Source organism: Aricia agestis, chromosome Z, assembly GCF_905147365.1.
Source record: "Aricia agestis chromosome Z, ilAriAges1.1, whole genome shotgun sequence".
Classification (NCBI taxonomy): Eukaryota; Metazoa; Arthropoda; class Insecta; order Lepidoptera; family Lycaenidae; genus Aricia; species Aricia agestis.
In genome coordinates this window covers 20,777,221-20,801,905 of record NC_056428.1, presented here as the reverse complement: position 1 = coordinate 20,801,905, position 24,685 = coordinate 20,777,221, and the positions used below count along the sequence as shown (strand labels likewise).

The 24,685-nt window shown below is 36.4% G+C and overlaps 1 protein-coding gene across 3 annotated transcripts in view; it reads right to left on the bottom strand.

Moving 5' to 3' along the window:
* Window positions 1–24,685, bottom strand: part of LOC121739499 (capon-like protein) — a 247,171-nt gene that overhangs the window by 42,544 nt on the left and 179,942 nt on the right. Inside the window, exon 1 of one of the 3 annotated variants that reach the window (XM_042131992.1) lies at window positions 20,061–20,720. The exons of the other annotated variants lie outside the window; for them this stretch is intronic. Coding sequence (XP_041987926.1) covers window positions 20,061–20,609 — 549 coding nt within the window. The 5' untranslated portion in view covers window positions 20,610–20,720. Of the gene's footprint in view, window positions 1–20,060; window positions 20,721–24,685 lie in introns of those variants that run through there. 3 annotated transcript variants of the gene reach the window in all.

Here is a 24,685-nt window from a genome sequence, read left to right as displayed (position 1 = left end):
CCTTTCTCAGGCTTTAGACTATCTGTGTACAACATTTCATTACAATCGGTTCAGTAGTTTCGGCGCTGTTGTTTTTGAATTTGATATCTAATCTAAGTTGGTAGGTGAGTTCTTGGTTAATAACGTGTATAACAATCGACAGAATCGAAACACTTAGCTTAACATGGTACCACCTCTTATAGAAATACGCATGAGCAAGCAATAGCGCGATCTAGGGGACTCTTGGTGCCATCTATTTTGAGTTTTTGGAACTAACTTAATTTGACCAAATTTACGCATTTTCACCCCCTTACCCTTTTCCAGTTAAAAAGTAGCCTATGTCCTTTCTCAGGCGTTAGACCATCTGTGTACAAAATTTCATTACAATTGGTTCAGTAGTTTTGGCGTGAAAGCGAGACAGACAGACAGACAGAGATACTTTCGCATTTATATATATTAGTATAGAACGTGTTTAACAATCGAAAGAATCGAAAAACCTCGCTTAACATAGTACCACCTCTTATAGAAATACGCATGAGCAAGCAATAGCGCGATCTAGAGGACTCTTGGCGCCATCTATTTTGAGTTTTTGGAACTAACTTAATTTGACCAAATTTACGCATTTTCACCCCCTTACAACCCCCTTTTCTAGTTAAAAAGTAGCCTATGTCCTTTCTCAGGCTTTAGACTATCTGTGTACAAAATTTCATTACAATCGGTTCAGTAGTTTTGGCGTGAAAGCGAGACAGACAGACAGACAGACAGACAGACAGACAGACAGACAGAGATACTTTCACATTTATAATATTAGTATAGATTTAATTTAGTACTTAAACTTTTTGGTATACTTAATTCTCGTTCGTTATGATATTATATTACTACCAATCATTATATCTTATATCTTTAAACGAGCAAATATATATATATATATATATATATATATATTTGCTCGTTTAAAGATGCTATATATATATATATCCATACTATAATATTATAAATGCGAAAGTATCTCTGTCTGTCTGTCTGTCTGTCTGTCTGTCTCGCTTTCACGCCAAAACTACTGAACCGATTGCAATGAAATTTTGTACACAGTTATTCTAGAGTCTGAGAAAGGACATAGGCTACATTTTGATGTGGGAAAATATCTTATTTCCATGAAAATATCGATGAAAATTAATTCGCATTGCGCGTGGGCAGCGCTCATCCCGGGGGTCCTGGGTTTGAGTCCCGCAGGCGGAACAAAAAGTTTTCAATGTTCCTGGGTCTTGGATGTGTATTAAAATAAAATTTCAAAAATCTGAAATATATCGATGCAATGAACATTTTAGTTCTAATACGATTCAACAGATGGCGTTTTATTTTTTACTTCATTGTAACATAGAACTAATCATACTTATTAGTTATTATGTTTTTGTTTATAGTTTTTAATAGATATATAACAATCGAAAAAAATCGAAACTTAAGTGTAAGATGATACCACCTCTTATAGAAAGACTTTTGAGCAAGCGTCAGCGCAATGTAGAAGACGCATGGCGCCATCTATTATGAATTTTTGGAACTAACTTAATTTAAACAAATTTACGCATTTTCACCCCCTGACAACCCTTTTTTCCAGTAAAAAAGTAGCCTATGTCCTTTCTCAGACTCTAGAATAACTGTGTACAAAATTTCATTGCAATCGGTTCAGTAGTTTTGGCGTGAAAGCGAGACAGACAGACAGACAGACAGAGATACTTTCGCATTTATAATATTAGTATGGATAGTATGGATTAGAAATGCAGTAGGAGGTCTATAAGATAAGATAGATTGATTATTATTATACCAAGTGATAATATTATTAAACATAATATTCTAACGTATTAAAAACTATAAACAAAAACATAATAACTAATAAGTATGATTAGTTCTATGTTACAATGAAGTAAAAAATAAAACGCCATCTGTTGTATACATATATGTATTAGAACTAAAATGTTCATTGCATCGATATATTTCTGGATTTTTTATAATATTATACATAAAATATATTTAAGATTTTTGAAATATTATTTTAATACACATCCAAGACCCAGGAACATTGAAAACTTTTTGTTCCGCCTGCGGGACTCGAACCCAGGACCCCCGGGATGAGCGCTGCCCACGCGCAATGCGAATTAATTTTTATCGATATTTTCATGGAAATAAGATATTTTCCCACATCAAAATGTAGCCTATGTCCTTTCTCAGACTCTAGAATAACTGTGTACAAAATTTCATTGCAATCGGTTCAGTAGTTTTGGCGTGAAAGCGAGACAGACAGACAGACAGACAGACAGACAGAGATACTTTCGCATTTATAATATTATAGTATGGAAGTATGGATATATAATTGGAATCTCGGAATCGGCTCCAACGATTTTCATGAAATTTAGTATATAGGGGGTTTCGGGGGCGATAAATCGATCTAGCTAGGAATCGTTTTTAGAAAATGTCATTTTATTCGTGTTTTATTGAATACCGAGCAAAGCTCGGTCAAACAGCTAGTATTTTATTTATTTAATAAAGTCAGCGTTAATATCACAATGAAATTTAGAAATAATCGACATTTCGCCAGTCAAAATATAGCTCAAAAATATCATTCCGTTCGAGAACCCTCAAATAGAGAATCATGTTATTCATTAATATTCATGTTTAGGTAAAAATACAAAGGGCGAAGGGATGACGTTTCGCGAATTCACAAAAGATAAAAGGGCCTGGCGTTGACGCGCCATTACGCCTACAATAAGGGGCCGTTTTGACCCAGGTGTGAGTGCCCCGGATATTGTAATGATACGTGACTTTTGTACTGTTTTTAACTGTTAAATTGTTCTTATTTTAATAATAATACTCCCCACACCGGTTTCGGTGACGGTGGCCGGTTTCATTGAAACCAGGCCAGGTACGCAGGAGTAATTTTATAGTGCCCAAGTGTGTGCGCAGTACACAAGAGCACTCTCTATTCCTTTTACTCTCATAACCCAGTGGGACGGAAGACCGACACGACTGGCGAGAGATCAGGCGCAGGACCGACTTTTTACATGCCCATCCGACGCATGGATCATCTTACTTGTCAGACAATCAGGTGATCAGCCTGCATTGTCCTAACCAAACTTGGAAATAACATGTTTCCAACGCGGGATTCGAACCCACGACCTCCGGAGTCGAGAGCGACGCTCTAACCACTAGACCACGGAGGCGTTCAGTTGTTCTTATTTTATTGAAATAATAAGATACTTTAAACGGAATTTTACTTCTACATTTATTTTAATTTTCTATGTTGATTATACGTATAATCGAGTTTTCAAAAATCGCTGCGCGTATTAATGTGAAATACTTTTAAAGCTATTTAGCGGCGTTTCGTCCTGTTTTGGGATGGAAAAAAAGTATTAATTATTAAACTCGTGTCAGGACTCAGGAGACCTGATCAAAGATCCGTAAGACCGATCGCTAGACCCCCAGTGCGGCTTAAGAAAGGAAGTAAATATTCCTCTCTACATCTACCGCACGGCAATATTGCGGTTAGCGCGGCTAAAATGGTCACATTTAGCAATTCCTCTCAATCAATTCAGCAAATGAATTATCAAAACTGTCAAACTGACAAATGTCAAATCAGTACAAAAATACAGAAATGAATTGCAAGCAGAGTTGCATTTTGCGATTTCAGAAAAATTAATCATATCATGATTCTTCAAAGCGACCATTTTAGCCCCGCTGCTCTTTTGTTTTCCCCACTGAAAACACTCGGTGTGCAAAAAAATTAGGTTATTAAAGTTCTATCATAATTTATTTGCTTTTTAAATTACTTCCAAAAAGGAATAGGTTATAATATGTTCGGCTTTGGATATTTTTTTTATTTGTGACGGTGTTCAAGTACACAATTTCATACTTTAAATCAATTGGAAACCTAGTGGCAAATGTACCTACGGACTACGCATAGTAATGACCAGTAAATTAACACGGATAATTCAATGAATTTTCTATAAAGTGTCAAACCCTATTTCAAGTCTCATTTTGATAAAGTGTTTTGTCATAACATAACAGCCAGCCTTTATATGCATAATTTATTGCTAAGTACAGAATTATTACTAAACTTTAATTTAATGAAGATTTTGACATACACTCCTTCCATTTTTCGTCAAACCTTTTATTAAATTAAAGTAATAATTAAACATCTATGAGTGCAGCCGTCAATCATTTCGTAAGCAATGTACCTATAACAATCATAAAATAAAGCGTGTTAATATTTTTCTTCAGGAATATGAGTTTTCTTCGTCTTCTTTTTAGTCTAAGAGCCAGAGACAGTCAGACTTTCGCCATTTAGGATAACTACATAACATTAGAAAAACTTTCAGTTTTTATAAAATGACAATAGTCTGGCTATCGCTGGCTCTTACTCTATTATAATAATATCTATGGACGCATATTTTAATAAGCATCATTTCGAAAATCACAACAATCGTGATTTACTGAATAAATTGCCGTGAAATAAAAATAAAGTCGAAGAAATATTAACAGGGTTTGACAGGAAAATTTGCTGTAACAACTATTAATATTGTCACACAATATAAATCGCCGGTAAGGCGAGCTGTCTAAAAATCACGTAGATTAATGTAGAACATCGTACACGTGACTCTACCGTTCATCAAAAAGCTCGATTACGTCAAAATGTTAATATATTAAGTATCTAAAAATATTTTAAAAATAAGGATGAGTCTGAACGAACACTTTCACCTTTTTAGCACTCGACGAAAAAGTTATAAGTTTGACATGTCTATGGCATTGTAATTTGTAGCAACAAAAAGGGTAAGAAAAAAGTTTTCTTTCGTTTACAAGCTAACATGATTGAAAGTGTTCTTAGCCATTGTTCAATGTTCATCTTCATTGCACATTGCATTAATTCAGGGACCAGGCCTCTTTAAAAAAATGAATGGAAAATAAAATACTTATTACTCTCACTCAAATTGTCCGTTTTCGAGACGTTCACTTTTTCTCAAGTCCGAAGTTGCGCATAATATTATCCGTCCGAAGTTGCGCAGTTTAAACGTTTTAGTAGTCAGGACCTGTCTTTACCGCAGTATCATTAGATAAATATAATCCAGCGATATAGAGTTCGAGTGGCCTTCTCTCAGTGTCACGATCAGCTATTTTTGTATCGCATTTTCAGTCAGTAAATAAAGTTAAGTACCGTTTTTATAGTCCTTTGTCAAGTTAGCGAGGATTAAGGGGATTATGATGAAATATGAATGAAGTAAAATTGCTGTCGTACTTGTCGTTGCCTTATAAATTATAGCAGGCTGGTGCTTTTTTAAAAGTGATTACTTAAATATTACATTGCTATAAATGATGATTCAATAGGATGAAACGTAACGACAACGCAATTATCAATAATAATATTATAAATGCGAAAATGTGCCTGTCGGTCTGTTACCTCTTCACGCTCAAACCGCTGAACCGATTTTTCTGATGTATGGAGATACTTTGAGTCCCGGAAAAAGACAGAGGATACTTTTCATCCCGGAAAAAATATACGGTTCTAGCACGACAAACAAATTTTGGTGCAACAGAGTTGCGTGCGTCATCTACGTAGTTTTATAAGTCAATTAATTAGTTATCCTACAAGGATGTTTTAGCGCATAGCCGAAAAAACTAATACCATCTTGTAATGTGTCACTTGACGGACAACTGTTTCACATCAACAATCATGTCAATATAATTTTCACATCATTTTGCATTGCTTGGAAGCAGACCTCCAAGGATAAAATATAGAACCCATATAAAGTGTACACGGTGAATCGCGGCGCTAGCGGTCGTTGATCGTCGTCAAAAAACTTGTCATATTTCATCTTTTTCCATGTAAACCGCAATTGATAATTTAAGTGGCAGATGTTCCTAGTCTAGGGTGATATCGTGCTTTGCTTGTTCGATTGGAGCTGAGTATATGAAGTAAATAGCTGTAATCCAAAGACTTCTATTAGAAGTCTTTGCTATAATCAAACATGTCTATCTTTTAGGAGTTAATTTTTTTGCTAAATTAACCGAATGCAGTGCTAGTTTTTAACGCGCTTTTATTAGCTTGGGCTTTACATAAGTAACGGAATCTTTGAGCACAATTTTTACCTATCTCCAATAGTCTAATTAATTTGAAACTAAGTAGTAAGAGTCAATTGCAATGCAATAATTTGTTGTTGAAAAGCGTTAATTAAAAGAGCGTGTTCTTTTAGTTTCTTAAACCATTATTTATTTCTCACATTACATAGCTCCCAGACTAGCAAGGTCAATGACCGCTGGTGACACCTTATTTCATTTTGACTATAACTCTATACTTTGACATCTCGTGTATATGATGTATATCTGGCTGCGGAAACTGTAGTTCCGTCAGGGGAAATAGGCAAAGCCGGCGAAGGAACGTCATTTGCAGGTTACCGGTGCGCTGATAAGTCGTGCTAGCATAAGTACAAAACATACTATAAGAAGAATAATATATAAGACATTAAGGGCTATTCGTGTTTTAAAAATTGCTATAAAACTTCTGAACTGATTCTGATGAAATTTGGTATGAAGACATCTCGAGTACGGAAGTATAATATCCTTCCTACGGCAGTCCAGAATGACGTGGGATCTCAGACTACACAACGTTATGAAATGACATTGACTCTCCGATTATTCAGCAGGAATATATACTCTCTGACTTTACGTATTTAATTATTATGTGTTAATTTTCACGAAATAATTACTATTTAGGTATAAATTTAAGAGCACCAATCACACATAAAACTTCGTTTTATAAAACATTAGTTCCCATTGAACGCGTTCATGCGGCGACGTAAATCTCGCTCTGTTTCAAATGGATTTCACGAACTTCTTTTGATCACGATTAAACGTCACGCGATTTTTTTACATGTTGTCTAGAAAACTGTTTTTTTACACAAGTAACTTCAGTTAATGAAGATTAAATGCTCAAGACGAAAAACGATTACTGAAAAAGTGCTCGATAGTTTCTTTTTTTTAAAAAAAACCTTGTTTTAGACACATTTTTCCTTCGAAGTTTTCTGTCTTTTCTTTAATATTTTTTAATATCTAAAAAGGCATTGATAAAACCTAAATTTGCTCAAAATACTTTTTGCATAATCATTACAGTTCGTCTTTTATTCAAGTAAAACTAACTTGTCGATCCTTTTTATCTGGCATATGAAAGGCGGGCGTGTGTGAAGAGAGAAGGACGATGTTTGATTTTTTGGGTCAGTAGGTCTCTTAAATTTCGGACATTGGGCGTTCTGAAGATAAAACTCGAATTTGCTGTGAACGCGTTCAGTTTATAATGGTGAAATGCAATTCGATGTTATAATTGCGATTAAATACATTTTGAAACGGTTCAGTGTACATTGAAAGCGTTCCATTTTTTTTGTGAAATCGCCCCTTAACTGTTGTTGCCTGATTACACTAAAAAAGTTTTGATTTTGTTAACATCGTGATTTGTATAATATTGTATACGTATGTAATGATAATATTTTGTTTCTTTTTTTATAATATTTTCTTTTATTAAAGTGCTATGCAATGGCAGGCAGTCCTCGAGCGGCACACGTATTTTTTTGTGCCGACCAATCGCGAACCCAGAATTTTTCGTCGTCATTTCTAGTAAATTTCTGAAACATCGTGACCGTGACCTTAACCTATCGGAAATGTCGATACAGCGACAGCCTAATTAAAAGGCGGATGAGAGTATAAAAGAGATCTATGTCATTACTGTCATCTTTAAAGGAATAAAAGTAGCTCGTGTTACACTAGCGCACACTGTATACACAGAGAGAGAGAGAGAGATGATGAGTTCGTTATTCCCGGCCACATGTTTAGGTTACGTTAGGTTAGATAAAGTTGAACCTGGGATAAAATAATATTAAGGTTATTTCTCACGTTCCCCGTTTATTGATAGAAGAGGCATTTTGTGTATTTCTGTTTATTTCTATCCGTGGCATAGTAGCATCCAAAAGGATGGACTTCAATATAGTTACTTTACTGGTCTTAACTCAGATTGGCGGAAGTGATCTTTAAAGATCGCAGTCATAATATTATGTGATTGCCGCAAAGCATATTAAAATCGTAAAAATATTTAACGGGAATTCACCAATCGTGCTATTATTATTAGATCTTTTACAGCTATAATAAGCACTACTTCTATCTTAGTGCTTATTACAAAATCCTGATTCCTTAGCCAAAATGTATTCAGCAACTACAACCGAAAATAAAACCTCCTTTTTGAAAATCGGTTAAGATATGTATCTAATGTGGGCGTATATTACGTGAAAACCCAGAATAAATTTTCTACTGAGATAGGACATATTACTGCAATGTTTCATGCGACAGGCAGCACTTGCACAGACAGTAATCAAAAAATTTTACCGTTTTTGTCAATATTCTGATATGACTTGTGCAACAATGTCGAATTTTGGTCGGATTGTACAGTATGTGCAGCTAGTAGCCCCCTCTGCTCCGACCTTCGCAAAATATTCCCTATTAAATGCAATATGACTCACAGGCCTCAGAGACGAACATAAGCCCCATACATTATCTGTCAAACTCTTCATGAATCAATTCATTTAACTACAACTTCAATAAATGGAAGTTTTAATCATAATTAAATGTCTCTGAGAGCAGCAGTTAGCACGCAGCGGGGCTAAAATGGTCGCTTTGAAAGTCATATTATGAATCATAATATGATTCATTTTTTTTAAATCGCAAAATGCAAGTCTGCACTCTGCTTGCAGTTCATGTCTATTCGTGCATTTGACATTTGTCAGTTTGACAGTTTTGACAATTCATTTGCTGAATTGATTGAGAGGAATTGCTAAATGTGACCATTTTAGACCCGCAGATACAATGATAAAGTAAAGGCACAGTATAGCAATATGACATGTCTAATATTGCTATACTGTGGTAAAGGTACTTCACACAAATCTTATATCCTACATGTTTGACACTGTACGGCGTGACATTTAGTGATAACTAGAATTTGAAACACCGAATTTTACATTAACTGTGTCACTTTAACATTATATCTGAAATTAAACGTACTAAATGGCGCCTGTAACTCGCCAACATTCGTTTATCGCGCGGGAACCGTACAGTTTTCGGGAAAAAATGTATCCTATGTCCTTTCCCGGGACTCAATATTTTTAAGCGGTTTAGGCGTGAAGAGGTAACAGACAAACACACTTTTGCACTCATAATATTAGTATAGACTTCCATAACAAAAATTGAAAATTATATTAGTTCCAAAGTTTGAAGCTTATTGAGAATGTATTACAGCAAAAGTTTTATCGAAGTTAAAACACCTAGCCAACGCTAGGAAGTAGAACTATTATGGAGCAACAAGAAAAACCTTATACCGGCCGAAGTTGAAGCAAAAACTTCGAAAACAATAAGCCATGAAGTTGCTCTAACAATCTGGACGGCATTCTGACGTCTTTCTGAAAATTTTCTGGCTAGATGACGCACCCAACTTCCTTGCACCATTATTCAAATTACCACCGTACATTTTTCCGAAATAACAACTATCCTGTGTACTGTGTCCTTACCCAGGACTCAAAGTATAACCATACCAAATCACATTTAAATCGAAAAGCAGTTTTAGCGCAAATCGCTAAAATTTTACGTGCGGGTACCAAATTTTGTTGTAAGGGTAAAAGCAATCATAATGATATTATGTCCTTTCCCAGAACTCCAAGTATCTGTTTACCAAATTCGGAGATTTTAGCATAAAGAAGTAATAGACAAACAGACACGTTTACATAGGTATATCATTAGTATAGATACATTATCCCATTAACGAATAATAAGCGGAAGAGTAACTGAGTCATAAAATGATTCCACGAAATGCAAACCTACGGGCCTGTCCACATCTCCGCACGTCTTTATTCTCATCTTTCTCCGTTTTTAGCAATAGCAAAAGCAGAATACGTATCTAGGTCCACATCTAGATCAGTTGTTTTTTTTTTCTTTATGAAATAAGGGGGCAAACGAGCAAACGGGTGACCTGATGGAAAGCAACTTCCGTCGTCCATGGACACTTGCAGCATCAGAAGAGCTGCAAGTGCGTTGCCGGCCTTTTAAGAGGGAATAGGGTAATAGGGGAGGGTAGGGAAGGGAAGGGAATAGGGGAGGGTAGGGAAGGGAATAGGGTAGGGGATTGGGCCTCCGGTAAACTCACTCACTCGGCGAAACACAGCGCAAGCGCTGTTTCACGCCGGTTTTCTGTGAGAACGTGGTATTTCTCCGGTCGAGCAGGCCCATTCATGCCGAAGCATGGCTCTCCCACGTAGTGAAGAATGTAGCAGTTTTACAAGGCATGGCAACGTACAATGTTGCTATACTGTGACATGCATTTTAATTTGCACGTCACGTCGACGTACCGTGCCACGTCCCCACCGTTCCACGTTGACGACGTCGTGACGTGGAAATGTGGGCAGCGTGCATTTCGTGAATATTATTTCGTACTTTCAGTTGGTTGTCAATCCCGGGTCTGTCATACAATTTTCATTTCAGGCTACGTGTTTATGTCACAGACAGGATTTATATGCGTTCGCCCGAACATGCGGTTTAGCGGCTACATCGAGATTACAAACATAATGTATGTAACTATTTATTTATCACTTCAACAATCCACCATACAAAAACAAAATCTAGTTCCGTGAGTCCACTCCAATATTCATTGTAGAGTATTTATTTATAGTGGATTATTATTTTATTAAGTAATTTTTTATATGCTTTTATGCTTCTTATTTTTCTATGCTTTTTTTCAGTGGTAATGCATCCTTTTGGATACATGGACTCCACGATAACCAGGTTTTCATATCCGTTTGGATACCGTGGACTGTGAAAGTATTAAATAGCGGCGAGACGCACAAAAACCGAGCCCAACTGGAGCTACATTTGGCCAAATGTTCCGAATTGCCGTTCCATACTGTTCTTTTTCGATGCTATCCTTTTCTTTTGAACTTGATTTATTCAAAGGAGCCCCGACCTTGCTGTAAGTCAGCCTCGAGTTGTATGTCTCTGTCACTCGGTTGTTTGTTTCTGTCACACACTTGTTGACACTGATGGATGCTGCCTATTTAACATGCCCTTTGAGGGAACACCCTTCACGTTCAATTTCTAGGGCTGGCTCATTGGATGCTGCCTGTTTAACATGCCCTTTGAAGGTACACCCTTCACGTTCAATTTCTAGGGCTGGCTCATTCGTATGTGCCGTAACAACTCTTAATGAAGTATCGATGAGCTCTTCCGTAAATTACGCAAGTCATTTTCAACCGACCCGATTGGTAAGCTCCGTTATCGTCATAATCTCATACAAAAAATATATCGAGTATAAATCTGTTTTAATCATTAAAATATGATATAAAATTTTATAAAGATGGGTTAAATTACTGTACATTTTTAGTTTTGTCCTAAGAGCACTTTTAGGTATAAAAGATATTACGCGTTTACAAACAGTATACACGTTAGCATTTTTTGATAGAAAAAAGTTCCCTCATTTCCTAGTGGGGCTTTGTGACTTTCATCTTACCTTCCTAAAATCTTTACGTAACTCTTGGATGTCCCCTTACTTAACGTACTCACGTATTTCTGTTCTCAATTTAGTTACTTTATGTGCGTAATGACATTATTAATAATAATTGCAGCTCAGTTTGCATTGCTTTAATCAGGAGCTAGTAGCTACCTTACGATTTCTTTGCCTTTTTCTTTTCATGTGTTAGACAAGGACAAAGTATTAGGCTATTAATACTCTATTGTATAAATATTTTTTTTTTATGAAATCTATTAAAATTGTTAAGAAAATCCTTTGCGTATTTTTGAAGATCTAAAGTCGAAACGGCAAGTGGAGATACAAAACTTTATCCATACTATATTAATATTACAAATGCGGAAGTGTTTTCTCTGTCACTTCTTCACGGCCAGATTGATAACTAAAACAACGACGAAAAACTAAATATTGGTTCCAAAATGATCCGGCTCGAAGACCAAATGATAGCGACGGGAGAGGTGGACTGTATAATATGAAGATGAAAATAATAACTATGAAATGATTCACCATGGAACTGCAACGACAACTGTATTCTCTCGAGTCTCGGTAAGCCCTGCCACACATTATCCGAAATTTCTGATTAGAAACAGCTGAACGTCCGTTCTCCGCGCTGTCTCTTACATTTTGTACTGAGCCGAGTGAGCTCGAACTCGCCGGAAGGATATTTCGGATAGTGTGCGGGGTGGCGGTCCGGCGAAATTCAACTGTTTCTGATCCGAATTCGGACAATGTGCGGCCGGGCTTAGCCCGGCCAAAATGTAAGAGACAGCGCGGACGTTCAACTGTTTCTGATCAGAAATTTCGGACAATGTGCGGCCGGGCTTAATTGTGTACAAAAATATAAAATATCAATAAGCAAAAATATGACATAGAAAACTAAAGATTTCAAAATAGTACAAATGTATAAATGACAGATGAGTGTCATCTGTCCAGCCAGTCACCAACACAAAGCATGAACCGATTTTGCTGAAAGGTATGAATACAAGTTGAATCCCAGGAAAGGACAAAGGATACTTTTTGTTCCGGAAAAATGTACAATTTCCGCGCGACAAACGAATTTTGGTGATAAGGAATAGCGGGGGTCATATATAATAACTTATTTATGTCTATTATAATACCTATATAATTATTGTCGATCTATTGGCATGTGTTTAAATTTTCAAATAAACGTAGTTAATTTGTAAATATTAGGGAGATGCTGAATGTTTGCTTGAATTTAAATAAATTGGTATTACTTTGGAAGCTGATATCATGAGTATAATAAACAAAAATAGGAAATTAATAACAAAGAAAGGAATGTTCATAATATTATGCTGAAGATTATTGCTGTATTTTTATTATAATTTTGTAGCTTTCAAATTATGAGTTAATAATACTCTATACTACCTCCCTGAGTCCCTGACCGACGAGCATTCGCGTGTAACCTGTAATGTAACATTATAGATTCGACTTTGAGCATTCCATAGACCATAGCAAGTTGACTTCACAGTCACGTAGCATTGATGTTACAAGTTGTATTACAACTTATCATTACAAGAAGCGCATTGTGATGCTCGGCTCTCCTCCCTCACTGATGCTCGACTCTTTTAAAATGTTACTTACAAGCGAATGTTCCCGGTGAGGGAGCACCTTTACGCTTCGCGTCAAAAATTATGAGGAAACGGGACAAAATTGGCGACATTTTTGTGTCACGGGCTCGTAGACTACGCGTGACGTTTGACGATGGCGGAAGATGGCGGTGTGCCAATTTGAAAACCAAAACATTCAGTTCAAAATTAATTTTCTTCATGATTTTATGAATGAATAAATAAGTATACGTTTATTGTATAACGAGGTGACGCCGAAAGTCAGTTGCGCCAAAATTCGTTTAACGCTCGGGAACCGTACATTTTTCCGGGTATTCCCATCAAAATTGGTTCAGCAGTTTGGACGTGAATAGGTAACAGTCTGACAGACACTTTCACATTTATAATACTAACTATAATATGATATTACACCGGTTACCGGTTTCGATAAAATTACACCTGATGATGATTTTATCAAAACCGATCTTGTAAAACATAATTGTTTATCAGTAATAAAATACTACTTTCACAGTGAACTCTCTACATGGAACACGTACACACCCTAAAGTATTATCACTTATTTTTGTTACACCCTGTATATCTACCCAATTTCATTGAAATCGGTTCAGTAGTTTGGTTGTGAAGAGGTAACAGACACACTTTCGCAATTTATAATAATAATATTAAGTATGCATGCAGACGTTATTACAAGTCTTATAACTTATATGTCTTGTCCTCGTCTGATACCTTAGAAAAGTGGCAAGGACGACAAAAATATAAAGTCAAAGGGTGAATCTATTGACGAGTTCCAGGGTTAACCTTTGTACATAGTCCAAGATCCCGTAGCTCCTCGGATGATTATAGTCCAAGATCTCGTGACTCCTTGTATGTTTCGGGTTAGTAGGTACTAGGTATATAATATGTATAAAAAAATCATACCAGCTGGTCTATTTCTTCTCTTAAACTTCTAATAATCTTATACTTGAAATTTTAATAGAATCACGTTCTATAAAACGTTGTCAAATATTCTATAATCAGATATTGAATTTAAAACCAAATAAAAAACCAATAACATTTCCCTTCGTTTACTCTATCTATTAATAATAATAAACTATAAAATGTTTAACATAGGAACAGACAGCCAGAGTAGACAGAATTATAAGACAGCGGGAATCCGTAGTTTTGAGCTTTCAACGGTGAAAACCGTTAGTGTGTCCACAGCACGTATATTTTTGATGGCCGGTGACGTTCGAGAAAAGCGTGACGCGACCAATGAGCTTGAGTTATGACCCGTCACAATGTAAACAATATACAGTAGATTATACTAGTAAAGCTCCGTTTCAAAATTGCGTCCGCTCGAAAGCGCCGTTTTTATCGGCTACACTACGAGATCACGAGAAATTGTATGTAAATGACAGCACGACTGTCGACCGCGGCGCCGCTATTTAAATAAATCGTTACATTCGATTACTTGTGATCTCAGGGTGTAGCGTCCAAAATCGCTCGTTCGCGCGGACGCATATAAATCCGGACTAACTATAAAGTATAGACCGCACGAATTGAGCGAAGGCACACATTTACCAGATATACAGGGTATCAAAACTAAGTAATAATGCTTTAAAGTGTGTGTGTGTGTTCCTTGTATATAGTTTACTGTGAAAATAGCAGCGCCGTAAAAGTTCCTTTTGACTTCTATTTCTGAGTAGCTTTCAGCAGTTTGGACGTGAATAGGTAACAGTCTGACAGACACTTTCACATTTATAATACTAACTATAATATGATATTACACCGGTTACCGGTTTCGATAAAATTACACCTGATGATGATTTTATCAAAACCGATCTTGTAAAACATAATTGTTTATCAGTAATAATATACACTTTTCATGCACTTTTTCCACTTTTATTAATAACAATTATGTTTTACACGACCGGTCGTGTCTTTTTCCACTTTTATTAATAACAATTATGTTTTACACGACCGGTCGTGTAAAACATAATTGTTATTAATAAAAGTGGAAAAAGTGCATGAAAAGTGTATATTATTACTGTGAAACATGAATTTCCACCAAGAAGTTACGGTACATTCAATATCATAATTGTTTATTAATAAAAGCGGAAAAAGTGTATATTATTACTGTCTAACTATAATAATATGGGAGCCCCCCTTAATTTTTTATTTTATTTTAAAATTATTATTAATTATTAAGGTAAACACATAATTAAGACTTTGTGATATTTTCAAGTGTCTATATTATAGACAGGTAAGAGGTATAATATTATACAGAGTGTAACAAAAATAAGTGATAATACTTTAGGGTATGTACGTGTTCCTTGCAGAGAGTTCACTGTGAAAGTAGCAACGCTGAAAGAGCAATTTTTTTTTTCACTTTTGATTTTTAAACAATCAAACGAGATTGCCGCGTCCAACTCTAACAACGTCTTTTCACGTTGCTTAGAGTAGGACGCAGCCGGCTCTTCTTCTATCTGTCCATTGTACCGTCAGTGTGGATGCGTCTTTAGATTAACATCAAAAAGTCGGAAGCGCTGCCCTTGACAGCTGTTGTTACTCCCCAAGTTCCATATCAACCATCCATCATTGTTGCCGGAATAAACGTACCACAGTACACACATCATACAGTAGAATACACATACACAGGAGTTACAGTGGTGGAAATGTGTGGTAGGCTAATTGCCCATGTAAAAAAGTATTTGATAGTTGATACTAATTCAGTATACTGACATGGTCGTGTTTTTGAAATCCAACTCGATCAACGGGAAGATGACGCGTATGCTATTGTTTTACTACTATCTGAAATCCATACTTACTAATATTATGAGTGGGAAAGAGTGTCAGTCTGTATATTGTTACCTCATCACGCCCAAACTGCTGAAAGCTACTCAGAAACAGAAGTCAAAAGGAACTCTTACGGCGCTGCTATTTTCACAGTAAACTATATACAAGGAACACATACACACTTTAAAGCATTATTACTTAGTTTTGATACCCTGTATATCTGGTAAATATGTGCCTTCGCTCAATTCGTGCGGTCTATACTTTATAGTTAGTCCGGATTTATATGCGTCCGCGCGAACGAGCGATTTTGGTCGCTACACCCTGAGATCACAAGTAATCGAATGTAACGATTTATTTAAATAGCGGCGCCGCGGTCGACGGTCGTGCTGTCATTTACATACAATTTCTCGTGATCTCGTAGTGTAGCCGATAAAAACGGCGCTTTCGAGCGGACGCAATTTTGAAACGGAGCTTTACTAGTATAATCTACTGTATATTGTTTACATTGTGACGGGTCATAACTCAAGCTCATTGGTCGCGTCACGCTTTTCTCGAACGTCACCGGCCATCAAAAATATACGTGCTGTGGACACACTAACGGTTTTCACCGTTGAAAGCTCAAAACTACGGATTCCCGCTGTCTTATAATTCTGTCTACTCTGGCTGTCTGTTCCTATGTTAAACATTTTATAGTTTATTATTATTAATAGATAGAGTAAACGAAGGGAAATGTTATTGGTTTTTTATTTGGTTTTAAATTCAATATCTGATTATAGAATATTTGACAACGTTTTATAGAACGTGATTCTATTAAAATTTCAAGTATAAGATTATTAGAAGTTTAAGAGAAGAAATAGACCAGCTGGTATGATTTTTTTATACATATTATATACCTAGTACCTACTAACCCGAAACATACAAGGAGTCACGAGATCTTGGACTATAATCATCCGAGGAGCTACGGGATCTTGGACTATGTACAAAGGTTAACCCTGGAACTCGTCAATAGATTCACCCTTTGACTTTATATTTTTGTCGTTCTTGCCACTTTTCTAAGGTATCAGACGAGGACAAGACATATAAGTTATAAGACTTATAATAACGTCTGCATGCATACTTAATATTATTATTATAAATTGCGAAAGTGTGTCTGTTACCTCTTCACAACCAAACTACTGAACCGATTTCAATGAAATTGGGTAGATATACAAGGTGTAACAAAAATAAGTGATAATATTTTAGGGTGTGTACGTGTTCCATGTAGAGAGTTCACTGTGAAAGTAGCAGCGCTGAAAGACCAAAATTTTTTTTCACTTTTGTATGGGGAAACTCATGACGCTCTGGCCCTTGCCCATACAAAAGTTAAAAAAAATTTTCGTTTTTCAGAGCTGCTACTTTCACAGTGAACTCTCTACAAGGAACACGTACACACCCTAAAATATTATCACTTATTTTTGTTAGACACTGTAGAAATAGATACTTTTTATCCGGGAACAAAACATCAACTATTACTGTTTAAATCTTTTTGATATGAACTACAATACATTTAGCTCTAAGAATCTCATAGCAACTTCTAGATCTTGCAAAACTTTCAACTACATTGTACAGTTGGATTAGTCCCGTCCGAGTATCATGAGTTACGCAAAGTACATTTATTTCAAGCGTTATCCAATCAGATATTGTTGTAATAAAACACGTGTTCATCCATCCATCGATTGCGGCAGAGTGTTTGTCGACAGCTCTGATTTATTTACAAACAGTTTGGGAACGAAAGAAACAAATGATTTGAGAACATTCATAACACGTCAATCCGACTTGGTTTGTTGAGTTCAAACATCAGTGATCATGAGTTCTAAAGTAGATATAACTAAGACCCAGTTTCATCAAGCAATGTTAAATAAATAACGGCTTGTTAAATCAATTAACGGCCTGTTAGAGCTATCGAGCGTTCCACCATACGCTAATGTCATGGCAAATCGCCTAACACGGTGTTAAATTTTAATTCCTGCTGGGGAGGTCCGTTAAATATATAACAGGCCGTTGTAATAGTCAAAACAACTTTTTAAAGACAATATCCAATATCAATAAAAGAATCTGTTTTGACTTTTGAGTGTTGCCGCCATGTTTCGCCACATCCTTACATATTATTTATTATTTTTCATGTTATGCATAATTATTTATTTTAATTTTGTCAAAAATTCAGCCCTCGGATTTTCCTTGACATTGCAAATACACTGACTTGTATCAAAATTACCAAGCCGAAATAATTCATGTTTTCAGCTTTGACAGATCATAATTATTAACCTGGTAAATTAAAAAGAACTATTGTAGTGTAACAAATGTATGCGATCAGTGATATTTTAATTTGGTCGCATTATCTACCAGATGACATATTATACGAATAAGGTGAAAATGACACATTGCAGCCAACATGTCGCATTAAACTTGTACATTGCAATTTCGTCGCCTTATAACAAGAACGAACGAATTGAATGTTATTCACTCGTTGTTCACTTAACGTTGCATTTACTAATCCGCTGTTAAATTTTTACTGTGGGACATAAGTATTTTAACAGTCTGTTTAATTTTCCAAGGTCCATTAAGTAATGCCTTGTTAGGATTTAACAAACAGAGGTTGGTGAAATTGGGTCTAAAGATAACAAGAAGAGTAGAGGATAGAGAAAATATCATATTATGTAATTGTGTTGTGTTCTAAAGTAGAGATAGATCATATTAAGGTGACGCCGCGTTAAAGTAAAAAACCGTGTTGAATATGTTTTAGATTGCTTGTTGCTCATAGAAAACAAGAAATGTTATACGTGGGAGAGCCAGGATAGGTTATACGAGGGAGGAGGGCACGAATGGGCCGGCTCGACCGGAGAAATACCACAGAAAACCGGCGTGAAACAGCGCTTGGAAAGGACGTAAGCGACAAAATGGTTTTGTCTCGTAATTTCAAAACTATAAATATATTTCATATAAGCTATGGGCAAATTAAAGTGTATGCTTGAACCAATCTGTGTACAAATTTTGGAAGCTTAAATCACTCTCCTCTGTTGGCAAAATTAGAATCCCTTTTTTACACAGGTATTTTTGAATAATTATTTTGTGTTATAAAAGTTGACCAATCGTGTTATGCTATGGGTAATTCAAAGACAAAGACATGATGAATACTGACATAATGAACTTTAACTTTCTTAGCTTTAGTAATTACTGAGAAAAATCGATATCGCTACAGCTAAATTATCAAGGCGTCGCCTTAACTAAAGATTTTAACGAAAAGAGTGAATAGAGTAGAAGCTAGCCTGTCAAATAAATTATAATATAGGTATAATAATAATTGCTATTTTCTAAACGTCAACGGAAAGCAATTATGACGACCTCTGTAGCTCAGTGGGTAGGCACGTTGGCAGCTTAAGCCAGGAGTCCCGGGTTCGACACCCGCCGAACAAAAAGTTTTCAAAGTTCCTAGGTCATGGATGTATATTAAATATGTGTATCATAATATAATAAAAATCTTAAATATAATATGTATAGTATAAAAGTATTAAATATATTTCCGTTGTCTGGTACCCGTAACACAAGTCCTTCAGGTACTTATCACGGGGCCAGACTGACGTAGTGTGAAGCGTCCATAGATACAAAAAAATAAAATTAGCTCAAAATTTCAAGATGAGACAGTGAAACCCAAACTGCCCCAAACGACCACAAAATTAGGTTACTTTAGCATCGACATAAAATAAGCTTTGGCTGTCCAGCCACAATTATTAGTTTGATAGTAGATATGCTTAGAGCTTTTTTTCCTAGTCCTGTCTATAATGTGCCATCAAGGACAAAAGCTAGAGACGAAACATAATATAGTTATTATTTGTTAAAATTATTCATAGAATATTAGGCATAAACTTTTGAAATTAGCCTTTTGATGTCTGAATTACGATTCAAAACAACGTAAACAATCTGACATTAAAATGTATTAGTTGCTAGCGGAGAATAATCTGACCATGAACTGTGCTGTGACAAAGTCTATTGTCGTAACATTTTAACTAAAACGGTTTAATTATAAATAATTGCAACTTGAATACCCTAAGACCTAAAAATCTGTTCCGTTCTAGAAGAAAAGTTACCTCCAAATCAGAATCTAATCCTTCCATACTGGTATGCAGATCCGACCTTAGAGACACTCTGTTCGGTCTTCTCGAAAGACTGTTCACTCCCATGAGCTTGTGGGAGCGTCCCAGAGTCGCACTACCACCCATGATCTCCGGCTCTCGGAAAGACAGCTTCTTCCTGGGTCTCTCCTCCTGATCCGACGGCGTCAGTCGTACACACACATCATCCGAGGACTCGAACTGCCTGTGCAAAGTCGGGTCCTTTTGGAAAATTCCACTGTGATATTCCATATCCTCGTATCTTTTCATGGCGCCGACGGAGAGCGGTCTCGGTCTTCCGTACTCCCTCGGGCCATCGTCTATTCTACTCCGATGCTTGACCTTTCGTTCCGCAAATTCGGGATCCGAGCGGACATTTTTTAATCGATCCTTCTTTTCCTTTTTGTCTTCCTTCGATATGAGCGCGCCGCCTAAGCTGAAGAGGCGATTCCGGGCCTTCTGCAAGACTTCCGCGGGCAGGCTTTTCAGCGGGTCGCTGCGACGTTTTTCCCGGTGACTGGACATGTCTCGTCACGGGACGGCGTCGTGACAGCAAACGGAACGCGGTAATTCGCGGCGATTCCCGCAAAACAACTGAGGCGGCATTCTGCGCGTGCGGCGCCGATCGCAGACACCGCAAATAACGCTTTGAACTCGCGTACACGACACGTAGACCGTCATACAGGAATAATATCGTCGTCATACACCACTGTCCTATATTTTTAGACGTTTTATTAAAATCCTAAAAGTTAAGGTTTCACGAGTAAAATTCACCGTGCCTAAAAATAAATGTCCTTACACTTCCGACTGTCAGCCGTAATTCTACTTTAACTACTCTCTTTATGGTGTAATAATATAGCTTGTTAAATGTTTGGTCTATATCGTTTGACAGTTCATTAAATATCTTAATATAGATTACCATAATATATTATGGCACATGATAGTGCATCTGGAGATTACGAAAATGTTTTATAATAATATTATATTATTTTGTCTCTATATTATCCAACTGGCAGAGCAAGGCGGCTGTTTCTAACGCAATTAAAATAAGCATCACAATTATCACAGGGCGTTATTATATTATTGAGGAAGTGGAAAAGCTCTCGAAGTCACTTATGTAAGGGGCTGCACGACGGAGCCGTAACAAGATCACAAATATAACTTCGTTTGCTCTCGCCTATATGAGTGAGGGAGTTAGAATTTGGTACCCGAATTTCATTGTATGTGACAAATTAAAAGATTTAACTGTCGAAATATAATACAGTATTCTCGTTAAACAATATTTCACCTGGCTATCCACCACTTAACTTGACAGATAGGGTATGGAGAATCTGTCAAAAAAGTTGTGGATAGCCTATTCGGCAGTTTATCAGGAAATAGTGAAACAGGCCTTTAATTGTCGAAATATAATACAGTATACTGGAAGAACAATAACTCTCATATATTAAAATATATGGCTCGAGTTGTGGTCATAAAAACGTAGCAACGAAAATTATTGTATGAATTGAACGACTCAAGACAACAAAGCTCTACGATATGCACCTACATTTGCATTGGTTTAAAAAATACATTCCGAATTGCTGTAAAACTGCTGTAAATACTTACATCATAAAACGCGTGTAGGAATTTCAAGTTTCTAGCCTACGAATAATAAAAACTAAGGAAACGTAACTCCCATACTTCAACCGTTTCTATTCGGTTACTTTTCACACACTAAAATAATGACAATAACTTCGAACACACACTCACGAAATAAAGCCGTTGACATTCATTGCCACTTCTATATATTTACACTGAATTTTGTACCGAATACATGCATAAGGTATGCATGTATTCAGGTTAGTGATGGTCGATTACACCGAACTCGAGTTAACTTGAGTTCGGTGTAACTCGAACCCTCTCGAGTTAAATTCTCTCTGACTCGAGTTCGTAAACCGCCAAAAATCCTACTTCCTACTAATATTATAAAGGCGAAAGTTTGTTTGGATGGATGTGTGGATGTATGGATGCTTGTTACTCTTTCACGCAAAAACTACTGAACGGATTTTAATGAAACTTTACAGTAATATAGCTTATACATCAGAATAACACATAGGCTACAATCTTAATCAACTTTCAAAAAGGCGGAGGTGTTATGTTCGTTTTCTTATGTTTAACGATTACTCCGCCGTTTGTTAACAGATTTTCAAAATTTTTCTTTTGGTATATAGGGTATCATTCCCATTCGGTATTATATTCACAAAAGTGGTGATCTGATGAAGGATGCATAAGTAATCGAGGGAACTCCTCAAAATTTATATGGAAACATGTGGTGACTTCGGTTTCGTGAGAAGTATTCTAAGCATATGCTACCAACAAGTAAAATTTTGCACCGAGGTATACCTGGTATACCGTGGTTTGGAAGGTGCTGAGGGAACTCCTGATTCTTTATAGATACAAGTTTGGGAGTTTCGGCGTTGTTTTAAGAACGGAAAGCATATGCTACTATGCAAATTACATTCATCATCATCATCATCATCACTACCATTTTATACCATACATCGTCCCATGGTTGACTTATGAGCCTATAATGACCCTGTTATTGGTACGTTTCATAGTCTTTTAGATCGAGACTCGAGTTTGTCAAGCGATAATTGAAAAAAATCTCTACTTAATATTGCTTGAGAGTATGTTTGCTTGAACGCGCTAATCTCAGGAACTACAGGTCCGATTTAAAAACTTATTTCAGTGTTAGATAGCCATTTTTATCGAGTAAGAGTATATAGGCTATATATTATCATGCTAAGACTAATACGACCGAAGAAACTCAGGAAAATGTGGAAAAAACGGGGGAAATATTAGAAATTACGAACCACTGGAGCAATTTTTATGGCAATATTTGGCAAAAATATAGAGTAAACCAAGTGAAGGGAGTAGGGACATAAGAGCTATTTTTATGGGAAAATGAACGGTTTCCGTAAAATTCCTAATTTACGCGGGCGAAGCCGCGCGGGACATCTAGAACATCAATAAATAATTCTATTTCAACAATAATTTTCTTTTTTACTTTAGTATAATATTATTATAAATAAATAAATAAAAAAATGAAAGAATTAAAACAGATATAAGTAAATACAGGGTGTAACAAAAATAAGTGATAATACTTTAGGGTGTGTACGTGTTCCTTCTAGCGAGTTCACTGTGAAAGTAACAGCGCTGAAATACCAAAAAATTTTTTCACTTTTGTATGGGGAAACTCGTGACGCTCGGGTCATTGCCCATACAAAAGTGAAAAAAAAAATTCGTCTTTCAGAGCTGCTACTTTCACAGTGAACTCTCTACAAGGAACACGTACACACCCTAATTTATCACTTATTTTTGTTACACACTGTATAATATTTTGTCGGTTCCAATTTTTAAACTATTTATGCGAGGCTGACGAATTAAACTGGTAAAAATTAAAAAAGCATTCACTTGTCCGAACTAAAGTTACGTAACTCGAGTTCAACCCGAGTTACGTGAATTTTAACTGGGGTTAAATCGAATTTAGCTTTTTCCGAGATGGCACATCACTAATAAATTCGGGTCCAACCCCTCCGTGGTCTTGGTCGTGGTCGTGGGTTCGATTCCCGCGTTGGAAACATGTTATTTCCAAGTTTGGTTAGGCTGATCCTGATTGTCTGACAAGTAAGATAATCCATGCGTCGGATGGACATGTAAAAAGTCGGTCCTGTCTGATCTCTCCGCTCATGTCGGTCTTCCGTCCCACTAGGTAATGAGAGTAAAGGAATAGAGAGTGCTCTTGTGTACTGCGCACACACTTGGGCACTATAAAATAACTCTTGCGTAGCTGGCCTGGTTTTTAATGAAACCGGCCACCGTCACCGAAACCCAACCAACAAGGTGTGTGAGCTATTATTATTAATTCGGGTCAAATTTTGTAGCCTCGTGGACAAATTTTTTGACACAGACTCTTCCTTAGTTTTTATTATTCGCAGTTTCTACTTACGTTACTCGTAGCTGTAGTCGTTTATCTTGTCAAAATAAAAAGCAAAATTAAATTATCACCAGACCCTAAAATGTCATTATCATATTCTATTAGATCTTACATCAGCGTTGCTATTTATAACAATTGTTTCAGTTAAAACGCATTATCTGCTGAATTTCTATCGGCCTTTATCCCAGTCGGCTGGCGTGAAATTAAACTGTAACAAACTACGTACCTACTGACATCGCTTTTACATAATTATACCATATACAATTCATAGTATTTTTACTCTCGCAAAATTGAATAATCGTTTAACGAGAATATGATTTCTTTGTTGCACCGAATGTCTGCTACCGCGGGGAACCGTACATTTTTCAGGAAAAAACTATCCTATGTCCTTTTACGGGACTCAAAGTATGGTATCTTGTAATTTCTTCTTTTTCTTTTAAAAATGGCCGACTCGGTGAGTTGCCGATGTCAGAGTGGCTCGAACTTCTGGTAATTAAGTACATCAAAATCGGTTGAGCGGTTCAAACGTCATATGATGATAAAGTCAAAGTCAAGTCAATAGGCAGACAGACAGACATACTTACCCACTTACAATATGGATGATAATAATAGATACCGTTATTGC